Here is a 22,655-nt window from a genome sequence, read left to right on the forward strand (position 1 = left end):
AATTATTGTTTTTAAATTGTCTTTGAAGAACGCGCCTTTAGTGTTAAATATCCCATAAATCACATTAAATACACAAAAATCGTATTTAAATATCCTGCCCAGGATATTCAAATATGATTTTAGTAATTTCCATTTAAAATTGAGTTTAACTACAGTAACTAATAAATATTTAAATCTTAAAACTATTAAAGAACCAATAAGCGTAAAAGATGTCAATTCAAAAGATTTTTTTTATAAATAGTGTAGTAATATTAATCTGAAATTAAAAATCAGAAATCACTAAAATATCAGAAAGATAGGGGATTATAGACTGTAAATTACCCCAAGTTTTATAACCACATTATCTTTTTTGCCGGCTAAAAAACTGTGGGTACTTCTTTTAATTTTGATTGGTTTCGGCCATCCTTAATAGTATCCCACTCTTTAACTAATAATTTAAATTAACAGAGAGGGTAATTTTGTTTCTAATCATTTGAAATCAACTTATTGTCAATTTTTTATCCCTTAAGATCACTGGCAAAATTAAGAAATAAGTAGTAACTTTTTAAACTTACAATGTCGGACCGATGGACATTGTATATTAAAAGAGTAGCTGTACTACAAAAAGGGTTCTGTATGTTACCTTAGTATCTGTAGAAATAATCTGGCTGAGTGACTGTATAAAATCTGTATACATCTGTAGGGTGTATAGATCTGCTGATATGGCGGTACTCACACCCCCCGTACTCTTACCCAGGGCCTCGAAGAAAAAGGTTCCTGGCTGCGGGGAGTTCAACCTAGAAAAAAAATAATAAAAGTAGTATCAAAAATGCTTAATAAGAGAAGAAAAAATGAAAATCTGGTTTAAGATCCAAGTAGTAATAAATCCAATGGGATAACTCAGAACATAAATTACAAAACATGAAGAAAAATCGGTAAAACGGTAGAGATACCTGTTGGCTGGTGAGTTCACCGAAGAAGGAGAAGTAACAATGACACTGGATATCCTCACTCCAGAGTTCCTCGCATTGCTCATGATCTCCTCTTGCTGAAAAAAAATAATATAAATAAAAAAAAAATTAAGTCCAGGTTTTAGATATAATAATGTATATTGAATACTGGGAGATATTGACAGGGGAAAATTTGACAATTTATGTTGGTACTCATATGTTGGTTTATTTATTAGAAGCGAAGTGGTAAAGGTAGTGGATGGGGGTGTCATCATTTTAGCCAGCTACGAGTATCAATTTGAGAACATGAAATATGGTGCAACATCCAATTAATAATATATCGATTAATATGCTATTCTATGACTAAAGACGTAATGGTTTGCAATAAAAAGATATTATTAATCAATACCAGTATTAAACAAACAGTTGTGTTGATTTAGAAAAAAAAATTAAAATGTCTTAATTTAAATAGTTTAAGATAACCTTATCTGTCATTATCACTAATATTAATTAAAACACACACGATTTTCCACCATAAAATACACGGACATGTTTCTTTAGAGTATATCAAATTAGGAAAAATCCTATTATTTGCATAAGCTCTCCCTCTCCCCCCCCCTCTATTTACATTTCTACAAAGTATAATAATACCCGTGAAGTTAAGTTATTTAAAACAATAAGGAGCCCCACGGGGTTAAAGTATATAGATTAGTTTTTTTCTTTAATAAGAGAAGGGCATTTTTCAGTATATTTGTTCTCGTTACCAAAGTGATAAAAAGAAACTTATCATTTGGCACAAAACTTATTCTTAATTTTTGGGGAGGGCTGAAACCGATTATGTTTAAAGTTGTATCAATTACATAAAATGTGTGTGGGTTGTGGGGAAAACTGTGGCCAAATTTTCATTAACAGAAATTACTTTTAGACTAAATCAAAATTGTGATGAAATTAGCATCACGCAACCACCGCACAAAATGTTAATCAGATACAAGCTGAGAGAGCGGCATGGCAGCCTGAGACGGCTAGAGAGGAAAAGCCGCTGGAGATTTTTTCGCTAATGAACTTATTTTATCCTACAATGTCAAAGAGACACTCTTCAAGTAAAAAAAATACTGTAAACTTAAAAACACAATAAAAGAATATGTGGTATCAAAATCTTGGTAAAAATAGTAAAAATCAATCTTTTTTATCTTACTTAATTTATACTAATTTTATATTTCATTAAATGCTAAACAATCAAAATAGTAGCACAATTTTTTTGTTATTATAGAAATAATTGTTCTGCTTCGTAGCAAAGAAACATATTATAAGCATTAATATTTTGATAAAAAAGTCAAAAGTATAAGTTTCTTTTTAAACTAGTTATCACTCTAGGTGGGGGTTGCATGTTAAGCTAAATGGATTGTTCTTGTATATCGTCTCTGTTCCAGACCAGATATGATCTTGGTATACTCTATTACCATTAGCACTTGCCATACTCTTAAAAAACAGCTTAATTTATTCTTATAAAATCAAGACAGGTAAAATGTAGAAAATCTAGGGATTTAAAGGGATAAGACATTGGCCGAAAAAATTTATATATATCTCCAATGATGATAAAATAACGAAATTATGTATTTCAATTAGTGGTTGAAACGTATGTACAAACCAATGAAAATTCAATTAAAGTCCCCAAGTTATTAAGCCAACAAATAAGAAAGCGTTATTATAAAACTTCGGGGACTAGTGTAATAAAAAGACCAATATCCAAAATTATCAAAAGATGTAAACTGTAGAAAATCCAGGTATTCAAAAGATTACAATTAATTTTTTAAACGTATGGACACTTAACTAAATATAACAACCAATATAAATTCAATTAAAGTCCCCAAGTTATTAAGCCAACAAACAAGAAAGCGTTATTATAAAACTTCGGGGACTAGTGTAATAAAAAGACCAATACCCCCTCCCTTAAAGAGAAAATTAGTGTTAATTGAATATGAATCATATAATTCTTAAGTTCTAAAAGTATTTTTTACAGACTACCATAACAATAAAAAAACGGATAAACTTTTTTTTACTCAGAAGCTTGCCGCTGAATAAAATCCGGAACAGTATTCTGAAGCAAACAGAAAAAAATGATAACTTTTAAGAGTGTTTCAAGACCTTTCTTTTGATAAAGAGTTCATGATATCATAAATTCAAAACAATATACATAAAACTATAACAATTTACGGATGGATAAACAAAAATTAACATGAAACTTTTTTGTCAAAAATTTTCAAGATAATAATTTTATAAGTACGTTTTGTATTTGTCATATTTAACTTACTCATACTTTTAATTTTATTGAACAATAATTTCAATTTTCATAAAAAAAACTTATTTTCTTAGCATGTGAGTCATAAAAAATATACTTACAAAAATTACTTTATTATATTTAGGATGAGTAATATCTTGTAAATATTGAAAAACTGTTTATCCCATCATGAAATTAAATTGATTTATTGAAAATTGATAATCAATGTAAAAGTAGGACATTCATTATTTAATACCTATATATGTGACGACAACTTTTATTATATCATAAGAGCAGATTTTTATCATGGCCGTCTGATAGATAGATTACTGTTTGAATCATAATTAAAAACATAAAATCCAGTTTTTTTTCAGTTGAAAGAAAATTATAAATTTCTTTATTGTTGTTTTATGAATAAAAAAGCGACAACCTTGATTTTATCAAGAAGTTTTTTTTAAAGTAAGAAAATAAGTTACTTTAGATATACCCTAGAAAGACTTTTTGGAGACCATCGTGTTAAAAGTCCTTTGGGACTTTAAAAGTAAAAGAATTGATCCTTTTTTTGAAATTATTATAAAAATTATACTACTTTACTGTATTACTCTTAAGTGGATTTACCATTTTTTGCTGACTGTCCTTAAAGAAAGGCATAAAATAAAATAGAATTCCACTATTTTCTATCTTTTTATTAAAAAATCCTTGGAAAGCTAACAACAACAACGGGTCAGGAAATTTTCTCAGTTAGAAATATTTCAATCTGGATAAACATGCAATCTTGAAGCTGGTGTTAATTTAATGTAACAAATTGTTATTATATTTTTATTAGCAACAGATGTTTTCACAAAAAGAATTAGATATTGCAATCTGCAATGGTTTAACTCTAATGTATTCCTTTAATTCTTTAGTTAATGGATTTTTTGGGATCAGACAGTAAATTAACACAGGAATAAGGTAAAACTAACAAGGGAAATAAATCTAAAATAATATTTGTGGGGCAGATGTAAAGGTTGTCAATTGTACCCGCAACGACAGCTGAAAACAAGTATAGGTTTCGTGATTTTTTTCATATTAATTTCGTTTTTGGTATAAGCTGGAATTAACAATCCACCAAATAAAAATTAATAGGATTCATCCTTAGTTGGGAATAGAAAAGATGTAGAGTAATTATTTTCACTTTTCAATAAACACCAAAGATGAAAAAAGGGACAGACAAGAAATCTTAAAAGTCATTGGTGGTTGGTACTCATTTTCATGACCAAGATTACATCAAAACTTATTTAAACTCTGGACACAATGGAATGCGCCAGGGAGTCAGGGTAAGGGCATTGAAATAAATAATGGACCATGAAAAGAAAACGAAGTAGCGGGTTTTGTTCGGGTATTTACAGTTGTTTTTGATAGGTTTTTTTAGGTTAGGTTAAGTAAGATAAATGTTAATGATTGAAACGCTGGGTTAAAGCTCCCCGCAGGGGCTAGAAATAGGAGAAAAGCTACTGTGTAAATGAGACGAAACCCGCTACTTTTCTTTTCATGATCCTATATATCAATTCCCGCCTTCATTTCTTAAATCAAAATAGAGCAAACAATCATAAAAAATTGAGATAAAAAAATCTATTTTATCTTCCATTTACCAACCATATATCCCTGGAAAACACGGAATTCGAACACAAAAGAGGTGTGAGCGCTAATAAGCACTAAATTTATCAAGGATTTTTACTTTTTAGTATTTCAGGGAAAAGCGACAAACCCCCCCCTCCCTCAAAAAAAAAATAAATGAAAGAAAATAAACAAAAATGCATAATACGAATTCATTTTCTGAAAAAAAAACAAGAAAATATCAAAAAATAATCTGTAAAAAAATGGTAGAAACTGAATATCTTCTTATTTAAAATAATACAGAATAAGACAATAGATGACAAATAATCTCCCCTTTAGTCGAATATGGATAATTCTGCCTTTAATAACTGGCAAAGGAGGGAAGGGGAGGGGGGTGTTGAAGATTTCGCACCCTAAAGAAAACGCCACCATATCTAAAGTTAGAAAAAAGGAAAATTATCTTAATCTTTGTGTGTAATATGTTTTATGTAATTGTATAAACATGAAATATACACTTATCCTCATGCAATAAGGGAATAGGGAAGATTATTCATTGACTTCAATCGTGTAAGGTTTTTGCTATTTTTTACTTTTTTAGTAATATTATTTTAAGAATATTGGTGCATTGACTCAAAAAGGCGACAATTTAAAGGGTAATTAAACAGAAAATAGACGAAACCCAATAAATATATTAATACATTTTAAAGGGATAGTTGCATGAATTGCATTTCAGAAAAATGAGTTCAAGCCTAAGTTACCAGTATAACATCAAACAACTTTGATTTTGTATTACAAAAAAAAACAAATAATTAGCCTTTATGCTGTTTTTGTGGAAATAATCCAGCTAGTATATAGATTGCATATATCACAATTATAGGATTTTCAAGTCATGATATTTTTAAACTACGTGATAGAAAAATTAAATTGTTTTAAATATAAAACGAATAAAATCGTAGATTATCTGTCCTCTATCCTACACGCAATATCATAAAGAAATTATAAAAAAATGTAATTTTTCTCACATTATGGTCAAAGTTTAATCATGCTTTCATTTGGATGGAGAAATTGATGATTAAATTCTGATTTCTTTATTGATAATGACATGTATCTTGTCAGTAATAAAAGTATTAGGACTTTAAATAAAGCATAACATGGTAATTATGTATACCATATATGTTTACATCTAGGACTTTGTTTTAAAACAATTTTAGAATAATGATTGTAGAGTTGTTATGTTTTTAGGATTATTCCTTATTGTCATAAAATTCGTCATCTCCAAAATCAAATTAGTACGGAAATTGTTTCATATAAAAATTTTGTGTCAAAACAATGATGCTGAGATTTTCAAATCATTTTCAACTGCTTTTGGAAATCAATGTGCAAGTTTATAAAACCATTTAATGAAAACTTATATACTTGTATATCTTGTAACTATACGTTTATTTTGTCAAGATTCAGAATCCCTTTAATTCCTAGCCACCAATCAATCATAACTAAGAAAAACCATTTCATTATGAGAAGAGAAAGTCTGAGTTATTATTATTACTGAATGCATCTGAGATCTTTAGATAAACCGTATTTATTAGACATATAATGCTTTTAATAATGTTAACAACAAGTGCTAATTTTACTATCTCTTCAAGCTATTTTTTCATTCTTTAATACAGTTTAGATAATATTCTAATATGAGAGTAACAGGAAGTTTGTGTGTAGCGAAAAATCTCGCTAACCGCTTATTCAATATGGTTTTCCTCTACATTATAAGATTCGCATAGGTCCAAGGAAGATTTATAACTTTTAGAAAGGGTACCACCATCCTAAATAAATAATTTGTCCCTAGAATTGAAAGTGGACTCCCCCCTCCCTTTAATTTATTGCTCCTAGAGGCCTTTAGGAAATCTGATTTTAAAGGAGAGGAAGAGGAATAAAAATAGCATAACATTATACAAATTAACTTTTTTTAACAGAACAGCTACAAATCTCCCCTCAAGTGAAGAACTCAATTGGTCCTGAGTGGTTAGGGAGATCTCAAAAGACAGACAAAAATGTATTCTTCACATAATAGAATACAAAAATTAGGGCTTACCTTTTGCAAGGATTGGGTTGAAATTTCTTCATTGGCAATGATGATAATATGGCCTCCTGCACCTTCAGATCCTAGCACGTTTTCCATTGCCATCTAAATAAATTGGAAGATTTTAAGAAAAAAAATATTTTTAATGTCAATGATTAGCCTATTCATAACTACTAAGTATGATTTAACTATTGCATATTTGTTACTGAAACAAGGATGCTTTAAATCAATAATAGCAGAGATAGAAATATGGAGGATTAATTAATCTGTCCATCCCAGTTATGACTCACAAAATAACTCCTTTGGAAGATTATAATTTCTTGTCAAAAATCTTAATTTGAGCAATCCAAAAATACATCCAGCATTTTACTCTATGAAAGATTAAGCTAACCAATAACAGGACAAGTTTATACAGTTTAGGGTTAAAAATTACTCAAGTTCATTGTCTCATCTAAAATTTTCAACGTAGAGTAACTTTCCTACAGAAATTATGTTTACCTGTATTCCACATGGTACACAGCCCTTCTCAGAGTTGTGGTCCAACTTGTTAGGACTGTCAGGTATGGAATCTGCCATTCGGGACCTACAATTTTTGAAATTTAAAATCATTTATTTTTTAACATCAACAGATGAGAATAATAGCATTTTATATTAGAAATGATACTGTAAGCATTGGATTAGATATGAATTTTACCGTTCAACCTTTTTTTTTTTTTGCTGAAGTCAACTAAATAATCTTTACCTGGCATCTTCTGTGGTGAGCTGTACCATGCCATGCTCAACCTTTGCCTTGGTGTTGAAGGTGACCACAGCCACGTTGCTATTATCAGGCACCACGTATCTGATCAGGTTCTGCACAGCCTTGCGCACCCACTTCCAGACAGGAGACAGGGAGCTAGAGGTTTCTATTAGCAGCACGTACCGCGGTAATGGTTCACGGACTATGTCGATCCTGAAAAGTATTTTTTATTATCATTCAGAAGAATGTGAACAAATTTTTCAACAAAAAATATTCTATAATGTAAAATAGGTAGTTAGAAAATTGCTGGGTTGTACTTTTTAGGGAAGCTTTACTATCGCCCTCCCTCAGAGATTAGGGGCGAACCAAACAGAAGGGGTTTATTATACTGCAACTTTATATTATCATTTTTTGAGTGATTCAAATAAACTAAGTTGAGTATTCAAATTTCAAGTAAAGCGTGGGTTATAATAAATTGTGCCTATGTATAAATGTATGTACATTCACATTTTACAATTATGTAAGAGTACGTCCATATCAAATGAATATATTCAATTTCAAAGTTTAATTCTAAAAAGCATTAGTTTATTTTTTTAAATTAGTTTTTTAAAAGAAAAGTAAATTTAGAAGAAAAGCAACACAAACAAATCATAAGGGGGGGGGGGGTGAGCCAACACCTGCCCTAAACCTAGGTTTAACGCCTCCTTGGTAAAACCCTGTGCACACAACTACACTGAAACATCTTTAAAATACGGGTTTTTACCTGGGGCTTAAATCTGAAGGTATGCTGGAGGATGACTGGATAACCTGGAAATCTGGGTGACTGTTGATAACCTGGAGGGCAGATTTACCGGAACACAGGACATTATGTTTAGTTGGCGCAAATGGTAGACCAACTTTGTCACACCATCTAGTATTAGTTTCAAAATATTGCATATAATCTTGTAATAAATCTATAATTGAAAGTCGGCAAAGGGTCCTCGGGGTGGGGACATACACTTATTTAACTTCTTCCCCCTCTAGTGTTTTACTCTGATAAATATTCTTAGGACTCATTTTAAGTACAAAAAAGTATGTTTTAATTCAAATTAAAAGTCCAACTTTTGATGCTTTAAAAATTAAGTTTGAATAAAATTGTATACATTTTAAAATGCAAAATTAGAAATTATCTAAGAATTCCATTCTATGAAAAATTACTCCTTACCAAGCAAGGGGTGATATCTTGCTGTCATCAATTACCCAAGATGACAAAGCTTTTTAAAATTAAACTGAGCAATAATTTTCAAAACTTTCCTTTTAACATTGGGTAGTTGTGGCATGTATCCCAGGGAACAGGTGACCTCCTGATTCGGACCCTCCACTTGGAAATGGCAGGCTCCGGTTTTGGGGTCACAGCCGAGGCTTCCGTCAGGATGCATCCAGACACCTGAAAAAAAGACATGATTAAAACTGATTTCATGCATGCATTAATAATCAATAATAAGTAAAGATTGTAAAGATTTAACAATTATATCATCAGAAATATTTTTAATATGAAGAAATGTAAGTAAAATATTAGTCACTCGGAATGCAAACACCTTTCTTATTATACATTCCTAATATGATAATAATAATTTGTAGGCATATGTAAAAAGGAATATAGAGAACACAAAAATTCCTTTTCCATTCATAAGGTAAATTTTTTTGTGGTGTGTAGCAGAAGTTGAAGTGGGGTTCCTGTGAAACCAATATATATGGCTATCAGGTACAAACTTAAGACTGAAGCTAGTATCTGCCTTTGATAGTCTATAAATCTATTTAATAACCTAATATGTATCTCAGATTTTCTTTAAATTGTTGATTTCTTTTTATCAACTAACCTTTATTCCTTAATAAGAAGGTAAATAAATAGATAACAATGAATAGTAAATAACACAAGTGTTAGATCAATCAAATTAGATCAAGGCAGGAGCTGAGTAAATAAAATAATTATATTTATTTATAATTTAATATTATTATTATGATTCATTAGAATAGTATTAATAATTTGAGAATGATAGCTAATTTAGATACAAGTTTGAAGTTTAAATGGTGACAAAATACTAAATAAACTATCAGTGGGTAAATATAGGGGATAAATCAGTAGTGTTCCGCCAATAAATAAGGAACTTACGATCTTCAGGTCTCGGTCAAGCACTTCACCCTATATAATAGCTGCATCATTCATATAACAAATTAAGAATATAACTAAATTATAATTTGCATTTTTGTATGCCCATTCCCTTTAAATACAGGATTAATAAAACATTTGATGAAGTAAAGGGATAAAATGCACAACACATTTTACCGCGTATCCACTTAGCCTAATGAAAAGCTTAAAAGTAACAATAATTCAAATAAGAGCATTATTTTATGCAGTTTTAATGTTGAGCAAAGTAAAGCATAAAATGTGCTTAATATTATGCATTATAGTTCACGAACAAGGACGTCATAGGTTTCAAAGCATTGCTATTGTAATGAACCAAGATGGGTGGGTAAGAAGGGGGGGGGGAGTAAATATTCTCTCTACGCCAATTAGCCTAAGACCTGCCCAGGACCAATACTTAACCATTCTGAAAATTGTGTGTCTGTAAGCTGAGCAGTTTACAAGATATTACGCCTCATGCATAGTCATACACAAAACGTAATTCTTCACAAGTTCTTCAATACATTAGAAATAGTCTAATTTTGATAATTTTATAGATTATATACCAAAAGTTTTAAACTTTCTCAATATTTATTGTAACTTGCAGACGGACATTGCTGTAGTTATAGAGAAGCTCCACAACTAATAATATAATGCATTAAATGCAATGTCATTAAACTGAAGGAGCTCTACTCATGACAATGCCTTCTTAAAGTCAGTGATAGTTACTTATATCCAGTAATTTAAATCATGTAATTTTTAAAAATATTATGAACGAAACTTCCAAACATTCTTAATACCAAATACTTTTGGGAGGAAATTCTAAAAATCTAAAGTTTAAATTCGCTAAATCAATTTAAATCATTAAATGTCTGTGCCTGTTCAATTATACATACAAAGAAATAGTTACTTTTTATTTTCATTTTTATGTACTATGATTTTATTGGGTAGTATCTAACTTTTTACGGTGCAAATTTTATAATAGTGAGGAAATTAAGGGTTATTCTTCTCTCCGTAACAAATAAATTATAATAGAATAAATCTTCTTATTTAAAACTTTTACTTTAGCAAATATATGCTGTCCTGTTTTTAAGAGGTTAACTCACAATAAAATATGAATTTTATATATTTCTTTACAGACTTCTAAAATAATTTCCAGCATGTTTACTAGGTATCTATTTTTGTGTTTATTTTAAAATTAGGGGAAAAATTGGGCTTTTTGTAGCACCAAAACTTAATTTAGATACATTTGTAATTGGCCTAATGTGCTGAATAATTTCAAATCATGTTTTAAATTCACATACAGACACTGCACTGCCTATATATCATTATTATTCAAAGATAAATTTAAAACAAAATAACCATAAACGTAGCGTGGCCACTCTATAAGTTAACTTCAATGCTAAAAGTTCATCCTGTTGTGTAAAGTAGTAAGGTTTTTTTTTGTCTCAAGCTAAAGATCTCTAAAAACTATGATCGGAATAAATTGTACATATATCCTATGATGTTTTTAGGCTATTTTCTGACGTTCTCCTAGAGGCTGGGGGCTAAGTAACTAGTTTAAAACAAAGGTAATTTTTTTTTCATTTTGATGTACTAAGATATTATATACATTGAAACATAAGAAATATGAAAATATTTAAAGTAAGTTAAAAAGAAACCTGTAAAAGAGATTAGCAGACAAAGGCTTGCAGGAAGAAGGGACGAAAAACATTTAAAAATAAAGAGGAAAGGGGTTAAGCAACGAATAATTCTTAGCAACCAAAAGCTATTAATATTTCGATTTATTTCATGTCTGTTTTTAAAAACTATATTTTCTTTAACATAAATATAGGTTCCATCTCACCTACGGAGGCCTTACTAACCGTTCATCAAGCCTTAAACCCCATACAACCTAACCTATGTGACATAAGAAATAAAGTAGTATAAATATTGCCTAAAAAGATTTAATATAAACATAAATACGCCATTTCTGTTGTAAATTTTAAGATTGAACCCCCTTAATGTCTATGAAAGGGGTACACGAAGAAATTCTCATATTACATTAGATTTACAAAAAATGTCCAAAATCTGAATAAATTTAAATAAATGCTTCTGTGTATACTTTGCATTATACAAATTGAATTACTAAAATATTCAATATATTATTTTTATTGTTAGGGAGATAGTTTTCAATTACAGCTCTATTAGGTTTTAGAAACTCTTCGAAATATTTAGAATTAGGAATTTTTATTCAGCAACTTGACTCATAGCATGCTTTAGTGTATTTTAAGTTTACAATCGCCCTTCTGTTCAGCTTAACCTATTCTAAACGAAAATAAATAGTTTGATTTTTTTTATTAGCTTCATGTACCGACAAAAAAGACAAGAATTTTACATTTTATTTATGTTTCAGTGGTCTATTTTAATAAACGCCATGAGTGATATAATTTTTACCAAAATTTGTATTCTACCGTTTGTTGTCTTAGGAAAAAGTGTATCAAAACCGTGAATTCAACTGATTATCTTAAACAAATCTTACAAGATTCTAATTCCGTGGCCATATTGCATATGTTTACCATATCAAATCGGATATAAAAGAAGTAAAAAACTATTTTAAACAAAACAAAATAGAGCGCAAAAAGTACGCTTTAATCTTTGCTATTGTATTGATCTTTTATCTGCGTAGCTTCTCTATATTTGTATATGTTCACAAGTCAAATTAATTCAAATAAATAGAAACAAACAATCCTATTATATAAAGTAGTAAGGTTTATTTTGCCCGAAGCTTCAGATTTCAATAACCACTCAACCGATATAGCTCCATTTAACACAAGCTTTACATAGGTCCTAGTATTGTTTTAGGGTATTTTTCTGCCTTTAAATACCCCCACCCATAGCTCCCAGATGCTTGGGGCGCAACCGCTAGTATATATAAGATTTATTAATTTAAGTAAAAAATGTTGATTTTAAACTATTTTTTATGAGTTTTGAATCATTTTAATGATTGACATTTTATTAAGAAATGTTGACTTTAAACGTTTTCATCCCTGTTTAAATAGTATAATTATTCTTACAAATTAACCACTGATTTCTCCAACCAGGAGGGAGATGTAATCAGGATATCATATTTAACAAGGACAATTTCAATACTTTTGTGAGATTAGGGAATAGATTAAAGCTGCCTTTTGCTATGGGGGTTAATATGAGACATTAGACATTAGACTGTAAATTAGAATGGTTTCAAAACAGAATGTAGGAGTGTACAACATTTTCCACCAATAATTTTAATCTATAGATGGTAAAACTTTGATTATTGTAACTTGAATTGTATATCAACTTGTCTTCAATTTTCTTCTTCCTTTAGTCTTTAGATTTCAGAATAAAGATATTTGATGTTTTTATCCTTATCTTAAATTGTCTTGAAAATGTTTAAAAGAATGAAGCTAACAAAAGAAAAGTTTGACCACGCCAAACTTCAGAAAATAGAAATAGAAGAGTAGAAGAATATTCTGAACCCTTTTTTCGTCAAATCTAAGAGAGAACATTCCTAGCAGACAAAAGTATTGTTTACTTTCGACTCAAGCTGATGTGGATTCTTAAAAAATGATAGACTCGCTATTCGATAGTGAGGCAAAATTATTTTTGTGAAAAATCATCCAAAAGCACATTAAAAATCTACAAAAATTAAACAAAATCATATGTTAATAACCCTCTTAAGATTTTATTTCATTTTTGTAAATTTTTTTATTCGATTTTGGAGGATTTTTCACAAAAATAATTTTGCCTCACCAGCGAGTTGCCAGCCTAACTTTTTTTTTAAGAATCCAACTTTGTTTCAAGCTTTCAAATTGTAAACGAAATTTTTGGGCAATTAATTCTGATTCCGCAAAGCTTTCTACTAAGAAAATATACTGTTAACAGCTGACTTTTATGTATGTATGAAATGAAAAAAAACATGCCTTCGTAGGAAAATGTGTACATAATTTCAACCAATGAGATCCAATGTAAATTCCGATGCGATTCTCCTATTCGCTCAATCAGACATTCCCTCTCTTTCTTAGTACCTTTATTCTTCAGAACTGTGAATAAGTAGATCAAATCAAAATTACATTAAGGGTTATTTCAAGAAAATTACCAACATGTCTTAGCTGCAGAGTAGCTTTGCTGCGCGCAAGTAAAAGTAATCAAACTCCACATCAGGTGGTTAAATAACTTCCAGAGCATTCTCAACTTAATTGATACAGATTAAGATAATGTGGTCAGCAAGTATAAAAAGGGTTCTAATCAATTGTTTCACTATCACCAGTCCCCGCCCACGCGCCCAAACATTTCAATTTAAAATTCTTATAAAAAGCTGTAAACCAATTTATATCTTGAGAATTACAAGGACAAACATATTCAAAAGCAGCTTAGCCATAAATAAAAAATAGTTACTGTTTAGTAGTAAGGTATGAGAGTTAAAATGAGAGAAAAATGTGATTTCAATGAGTTACTACTAAGAAATACAATGATCACTCAAAAACCTTGACAAGGGTCTACACCCCTCTAATACAGCTAAGGGGGGTGTCATGGTAAAATTTCACACACCCCTTAAATTAAATACACTCCCTGACACTAAAAATAAACAACCCCCTACACTGCGTTGCTAACTTAATACAAAGAATAAAAAACAAACGTACAGACATACTTTACATGTTGAGAAGCTTTGCTCAAATCAGCAATTAAGATTACAAAGGGGGTAAATTAGAGTTTGATAGCTCAAAAATTCAATCACTCTTAAAGGTATTAATTGCATAAATGAAAAGGATCAAGCTTGCAATTTAATAACAAGTTTGTAATTGAAAAGCTTTATGATTCTTTAGTTTTAAAAAGGCAAGACAAATTTTAGAGCTTAACCTTGACTGAAGACTAAAAGGTTGGAATTTTTGTTTTCATTCGGTTGAAACATGCATCATAGGCTAGCGATAAACAAAACCAATCATTGACAATTTTTCCTTGAAAAAAATAAACAAAAAAATTCTTTGTGTTTTATTCTTGTGTTGTGTAGTATTTGAAAAAAATTGTTGCTATTTGTCAGTGATATTTGAAAAATTGTTCGGCAATAAGCTTGGCATATAATGAGAGGGCCATTTTGTCATTATACTATTAGGAGAGGGCATTTAGTGCAATTATCACTTGCCTTTAAAACGCAGTGGTCCTAAGAAACCACCAAAATGCATTTTGATATAAAATATGATTAGCATCTTTTAGGAATACTAAAAAACCATACAGGACAATCATAATTTTACATTAAAAAACGGAGGGCTTTAAATTAAAAATTACCGTTTCCTTTAATATAAGCAAATTATTTGTAAACATTAAACAGTACACATTAAAAACTTTAATTTCTGCTGTTTTGTTTCGTCTGCTTACTTGTATGCCAACTTTAAACTGCCTATGAACCGCACAGGTTCAAAACGGGTCAACATTAGTCAATTATATAAACAAGAACAGTGACAGTTTTTCAGACATTTGAATCATAAAATGTTTGTGTGAATCAAAACCATAAAAGAAAAAAGAATCGAAACACTAAGTGGGGAAAGGTATTACTAAGAACGTAAAAGAAGCTGGTTAAATTTCTTTAAATATATAAAAGCATTTCATGATTTAAATTAATTAATATCTATCCTGTTTCTTATATTATATTTCACAGTAAAGTAAACAAACTGCATTTAACATTTAAACAAACAAAAGTATTTTAATATTTTTGGTTTGCATTTTAATTCACAAAGATCTAAGGTAATATTTAAAAAAATTTAGTAGTCCATTGAGAAATTCATATTTTTAGGTTTAAAATCTTAAAGACCTATCAGTAACCGAAAATGTATCTACATTTCTATTTCTATCTTTTTTTTTAATTTTTGTCTTTTAAATCATAAAAATCGTGACCTAAAACATTAAAAAATTAAAAAAAACTCACCAAGAACTGACGCATCTGTATTGCCGCTGTGCAGTACTTTGTCCTGGACTTTATAAAAATTTTGATACATGCTGTCATCAGGATAGCCCTGCTCGTCAAAGACTCCATACCTCAGTTTGGCCCACTCCTAAAAAATGAAAATATATTAGACATTAGAATACTCATTTCAGATATTTTATGGCCTTGATCTTTTTTGTAGTCATGAAATTAAGTTGCTATTATGCATTTTTTTCTGAATAATGATCATTTCAAATATTTCTACAAATATAATATCTCTATGAACAGCAGGTATTTTACAAAAAAAAAGTACTTAAAAGATTCAGCTATTTTTGAAAAGCTTTAAAAGTTTCATGGACTTTTCTTTTGAATAAAAGGAAGTCTATTAAATGTCCATTATATGTACATTTTACAATAAATAGACAGACTTTTTTAAAATTGGATCTTCACCAACCAATATTTTTATGAATATTTTAGGTGGCAAAGCTTCTCTGTAATCTTTTATGTCCGTCTGGTCAGTTGGAAATAACTTTTACAGTCTTTCTTTTGCTTATTCTTTTCTAATTATGTTTCTAATTTATGTAATCTTGTTGTTGAAATAATTGATAAATGAACAGAAAAACATGCGTAAAGCTTTGAATATAGGTACATATATTTTTATTTTATTACAAATTCATTTGATTTCCCTAGCTACCTATGAATGTGCTGGTCCTTGTTTAATCACGAATATTTGATATTTGAGAGTCTGTGAATACGCGCGTAGGCGAGACGAGATGGTTTATTTGAATTTAATACATGTTATCTGATAATTCAATATTATTAAATTAATATTTTAGCACATAAATTAAATAAACTTAATATTTGGTGGGTTAAAATAAGGCATCCGTTATCATTGATTTTTATATGTGTTGAATAAAAGGCCTCACCATATAAAAAATACGAAGAATTATTATCAAGTAGGGGAGATGTATTGGCCTTTATACAGGCATATAATCTATCAAATGTAAACTAAAGACATAAAGACAAAGGTTCCATGATAATAATTTTATAACAGTTGTCAAATAGTTTGGCGTTGTAAATTGTTGAAACTATTATCATTTAGAAAACTGTGCAGGCTATGCTATTTTTAACTTAATATCCTCAGAGAGAGAGAGGGGGCAATGGGGAGTTTATTACAATAGTCCCCAAAGGTTTATGATAAAGTTTTCTTATTAGATGTCTTAACAACTTTAGTGAATTTTGATTAGTTTAATCATTAAATTAAGTGTATAAACGTTTCAACCACCAATTTTAATCCAAAAAAGGTATGTATCATCATTAGCGATGTACATCAATTTATCGGATCTTTTCTTATCCCTTTAGATCTCTACGATATCCTTGTTTTTCGTATTTTCATCAGCATAATAGCTCTGCATGGTACTAGAGAAAAACTCTCGTAGTTACGTCCATACCCCACAAGAAGCTAAACAAAACAAAGCAAAAAATCCAACTTAATTTGACACATTTGAAAAAACTTAATTTATGAAGTCTAAAATTCATAGGTTAATGTAAAAAAGGGACATAAAGACTGGCAGGTTATGGGCATGTTACCAGCGGGCTCAAATTCTTTCAACTTTTTGTTCAATTTTCATATATCTCAATGGCCTTTGTTTATGGAAGCGGTAAATAGAGTAGCTTATGAAATAAGTTCTGATACATTAGGAAGGAAAATAAAAGAATTTTACCCATTACTTGTGCAAATGCTTATTCAGATAAACAAGAATCTTTTATTCAAATAACAAATATACAAAACGAAGAAAATAAGACATTCATCATTAAATTCTGATAACTATAAGTAGGTTAAAATTGCTTTCAAAAAGTTCTCATAAAATAAAACATACTGTATATTTATATACAACATGGATTTTAACTTTACAACATTTGAATAAAAAAATCTTTAGTTGAAAGTTTTAATACCAAACTATGTAATATAATTCCCTTATAAATAAAATCCAAAAATGAAAATTTTTCCCTCTGCTATCTAAATGTAAACTTTATAGGCAACACTGAAAAGCAGTGGTTTTCCAGTTAAATATGGTTATTATATGCATCTCTCTCCCTATTCACTTCTAATAAACAACCAAAAAATTGAGTGTTCTCAAATGTTATAATTTTTATCCACATTCTTTGTGTTTCAGATTTTTACAATTTGTATAATGTACATTGTACATACATATATTAAAATAATCCTAAAAGGTTATATTTAAATTATACTATATCCAAATCGCAGCTATTCTTTCTGAAAGTCACATAACTTTGTTTAAAAAGCTATATTTTAATAGCTATCAGGGATCTTAAGGGATAAGCCAAAGGTCAATAAATTGACGTACATCCCTAATGATGAAACACAAAAATAACCCCTATATTATTTTACAATTAGTGGTTGAAACGTTTAGACATTAAACTTAAGGAAACAACTAACTAAATTCAATATAAGTCCCCAAAGTTGTTGAGCCAGCAAATAAAAAAACGTTATCATAATACTTTGGGGACCAGTGTTGTAAACAGCTCAATGTACCCTCCCTCCCTGACAAGTATTAGTATTTAGATACACAATTTTTTGTTAAAATTTAATCAGTATTTAATTCCACAAACTGTACAAAACCCTATAAACATATAGGCAGTAAATTATAATTTTCTGTTGAACTCCAAAAATAAACTGACAAAGAAGAAAAAGAGATGTTTAAATCTTAATTTAGAAACAACTTGATTGAGCACCTACAAGCGGCCTATAATTTTCAAAAGAAAACATTAATTTTTATCAAAAACTTGCTTAAATATTCAAAACAAAATTGATAAAATTATAAATTCCTTAGCGTCGTACCCAAAACAAAGGTATCAGATTGTGCATGTGTTAAAAACGCATTTTTGTTCTCAACATTATTTTTGGACAAAATTGAACGACGGCGGTTCTCTTCACATCTGACAAGAGTTGACGGATTAGTGACCATTACACAATAAGATTAAAAAGATTTCTACGGCATGGTTATCTTGCGAAAAAATCAAGAATGATCAATTCTGAACGAAGGCCACGTCTTCTTTGGGGACTATTGACAAACAGCTCTGTTAAGCTTCACTGAGCAATAACTCAAAGAATTGACATTTTAGAAAACATGAATTGTTGAAAATACACAAATAGAAGTGTTTATTTGAAATTTTATTCAAATTTTAAGATAATGAATATTAATATTAGACACAAATAGATTCTTATACATTAATAATAATGATTTAATAAAAATTATGAATTTAAAGATCAAAGAAACATAATGTTTAAAGTTAAAATTGTATAAGTTGTAAAATTATGACAACAAAAAATTTCGTGAGTGATATTTTTCTTTAGTTGAGGTTTAAATCAATTTGCCAGAAAATTTGTAATGCTTGGTTTCCCCCTCTGCGGTCAATTAATTTCTAGTAAAAGAGGGGAGGAGGGTCATTATTTACCAACTTTGTTAAAATTAACCATGTGATCATATAACTATTATTATTGGGATAAAAAACTAAAGGTTTGTATATTATGATTTGACAAGAAATTCAAATAAAAATATTTTTCAATACCTTTTTTTCAATTTGTTTCAATCACGACATTAGAACACACGTGTAATTTTGACAAAGACGGTGAAAAATGTACCAATCCTATGTTACATAGTCACAGTGCCTTCGAAGATGCTTTGACTTCAGTGGTAGAACCTAAATTGGGACATAGTGCATTTCATTACCCTAGGTTAGGTAACTTCATTTCACTTTTCAATAAAATCTAAAATGCAGCGGTTTTTCAGAAAATTAGATTTAAAAATTTCAAGTTCAATTTTCACCCACTAGGAGTTACCGCATAATCATGACAAGAAAAGCAAAGATTATTTATTTAAAATTTTGAACAACTTTGCTTTTATAAAGTCAGTCATAAAACCTCTCTATATATGATTTATTTAAGGCTGACTTTCCGTGACCTTAGCAAAGCAATTGATAAAAATTGCCATTAATTAACTCACTTCAGGAGTGGTTTTATGAAGAACTTTATGAAAAAATTTCATTTTCTGAAAAACCGCTGCATTTTAGATTTTATTGAAAAGTGAAATGAAGTTACCTAACCTAGGGTAATGAAATGCACTATGTCCCAATTTAGGTTCTGACACAAAAGTCAAAGCACCTTCATTTGCACTGTGTAGTAAGATATAAAATAATATATTTTGATTATCAGGATATATCTGAAAGATATACTGTACATTGTAAAGTATTATTATCAGAGGTAAAAGATTAATAATTTGGACTGTTTAGTGATAAAGAATATAAACAAGCAAAGAGAGAATAAGAAGGGAAGAAAAAGAAAATAGTTAGGACATAGATAGGGATATTTATTTTTGTATCATTTACTTATCTTATAATGCTGTATCCCTAAAACAAAGAATCTTTTTTAAAGACCATAAAAATATCCAAAGTAATGAATTGTAAAATGTAAAGCAGAAAAAAAGTCATCTTAACACATTTAACCAAAATGACTCTCCCAGTTTACCCTCCTACTGTTTTAAACCATAAAACGGCCGTACGACATTTCCGCCTGCCTGTCGCGCGCAGGAAGTTTCAAATATTCAATATTTAGATTAATTTATGTGCTGGGAAAAAGAGAACTCCCCTAAAATAATATAGGGAAAAAAGGAAACAGCAAAATCACAAAAAAAAACGTGTTTCGACGTAAAGTTTAAAGCAAATGTTCCCAGTTAGCAATGAACATTGATTAAAATTGTTTATGACAACTACTTAATAATGTATAAGTACAGATGTTAACCAAGACAACTACCTTGCCCAAGTGGTGGGGACCTTTTTTCTACTTGCAAATTGCTTTCTGCTCTTTTATAGCGAATTGGCTGTGTTTATATTTCCGAGGCTTTTTGCTGATATTCAAAGACCCAATTGAAAGTAGGCACAGGTTCCACACAAAATAAACAAGATTTTTTTGCATCATTGACAAATTCTCTTAATCCCTGAAAAAGAAATAAAGAAAAGGATGTTTTGAATTATCGAGACGAATTTAAAATATACATGAAAACTAATGGTCCATATCCTTAATCATAAAAGTATTGAAATGTAAAAAATTTCGACATAAATCATCAAAATTTGAAATATTGAATTATATTCTACAATAATTATATTAATTTGGTATGAAAGGCTGAATATTCATAAATATCTTGCTAGAAATATTAATGATGTAAATTTCAATCTTACCTCATACTTTTATTCGAAGTCTTTCAACATTTCCATCAATAACCCACCTTTCCTATTTTAAGATAAAAAGTGCCTTTGCCCATTCTTGAAGCATTGCTTTTTGGTTTATTCAATATTGGTTAGATTAATGTTGGGTTTAACTAACTGTCAAGGGATGTCCAAACTGATTAACAAAAGGAACAAATATACTATGTAAACTTTTTGAGAAAAAAAATATTTGAAAATTAAAAAAAAATGAACATGGTCAAAAGACTTTTTGAGTGGGAAATGAATTATAGAAGTAAAAGTAAAAAAGTTAAGTAAAAAAGACTTAAAAACAAATGTTGTTAAATAAAAGGGTGATGGACGCGAAAATTGACTTAGACTTATAAAAGGTTGGAAATTCATTATCAAACAGGGGACTTGCACAAAAAAATTTAGCCTTCTAGCTCTAATAGGAACTGAGATAATAGGGGGGGGGGGGCGTTGAACACCCCCCACCCCGGACCGATTAAGGTGCGGCAAGGGGCTAGACTGTAAAGGGTTAAGCTGTAAAAGCATAAGAGATGGTTATAAAAAAAGGATACTGAACTGAAGCCTTACATATAACATAAATAAACAAAACAAAAAATATACAAAATCTTACCTTTACAAAAAGTTTCCCCGGCTCGGGCCATATTCTGTTGGTTGTATTCCAATCCGTAAGGAAAGACTGCGGAATAACCAGCTTATCACCGGCTTGGCCGCAGCCCTTAGACTGCTGGGTATGCGGACTAGATCCATAGATCGGCGAATCGGGCATTATCATTATGTCAGCATCCTAAAAACAATGAAAAAAAATGATAGTTTTCGATAAAAAACTTAAAATAAAAAAGCTTATTGTTCATTCATGGGATCAAGTAAAGCAGAGCATGTCAATATTTTGTCAAGAAAAGCATAGTATGCAAATTTTTCATCAAGTAAAGCAGAGTATTATAATTTTTTATCAAGTAAAGCGGAGTATAGGCAGAAGTACAAGTTAAAAATCATAAAGTCAATCAGACGGTTTAACAGATCAGTGTTTTGGAGATTCTCTAAGTAACCTAACATAATGATCAAAAGACAGGCTAACAGACATATCTAATATGAATATAACTAACTGTTGTAAAGAATTTGTAAAAATTAAAATGTCAAAAGAACTTACTTCATCATAAATCAAAATAAATATATTAAAAATGTACATATTTTTTTGTTGACAAGTATGTTTTTATCAAATTATCTTATTTTAATATGTTAAATCATATTACTAATATTATCAAAATTACTTAATCTTTGTTTATTATTTGTTTTAAGTTAAAAGAATTAAATATTTAATATTTATCAAAACAAAATGAATATTGATTTTTACTTGAATAATAATAATTGTATAAATAAGATTGTATAATAATATCTATAACTACATAAATACAAGGATAAAAGTAAAAATCAATAGGCTTACTTCCCTGATAGGATGATTATATCCACTAACGGCGTAGCTTTCAAAATTTATCTTATTTCAGGGATCTTAAAGGATAAGACAATGGAAGATATATCTATGTACTGTACATCCCTAATGAGCAAAGACTATACCCGTTTGAAGATTAATCTATTGAGAACGTATCCAATAAAGCTTTGGGTACCAGTATAAAATATAGTCCAATTGGCTACTTCATATTATCTA

The 22,655-nt window shown here is 29.6% G+C and overlaps 1 protein-coding gene across 1 annotated transcript in view; it reads right to left on the bottom strand.

Annotated features, from left to right (window-relative positions):
* Nucleotides 1-22,655, bottom strand: part of LOC145323043 (calcium-activated chloride channel regulator 2-like) — a 116,495-nt gene that overhangs the window by 46,966 nt on the left and 46,874 nt on the right. Inside the window, exons 5-13 of the mRNA XM_080165432.1 lie at nt 21,603-21,776; nt 15,722-15,848; nt 8,910-9,042; nt 8,380-8,526; nt 7,620-7,829; nt 7,376-7,460; nt 6,890-6,982; nt 933-1,027; nt 623-776 (exon numbers count right to left, since the gene is read on the bottom strand). Coding sequence (XP_080021558.1) covers nt 623-776; nt 933-1,027; nt 6,890-6,982; nt 7,376-7,460; nt 7,620-7,829; nt 8,380-8,526; nt 8,910-9,042; nt 15,722-15,848; nt 21,603-21,776 — 1,218 coding nt within the window. The remainder of the gene's footprint in view (nt 1-622; nt 777-932; nt 1,028-6,889; nt 6,983-7,375; nt 7,461-7,619; nt 7,830-8,379; nt 8,527-8,909; nt 9,043-15,721; nt 15,849-21,602; nt 21,777-22,655) is intronic.

This window comes from Acartia tonsa, chromosome 1, assembly GCF_053477335.1.
Source record: "Acartia tonsa isolate MP-2025a chromosome 1, ASM5347733v1, whole genome shotgun sequence".
Taxonomy (NCBI): Eukaryota; Metazoa; Arthropoda; class Copepoda; order Calanoida; family Acartiidae; genus Acartia; species Acartia tonsa.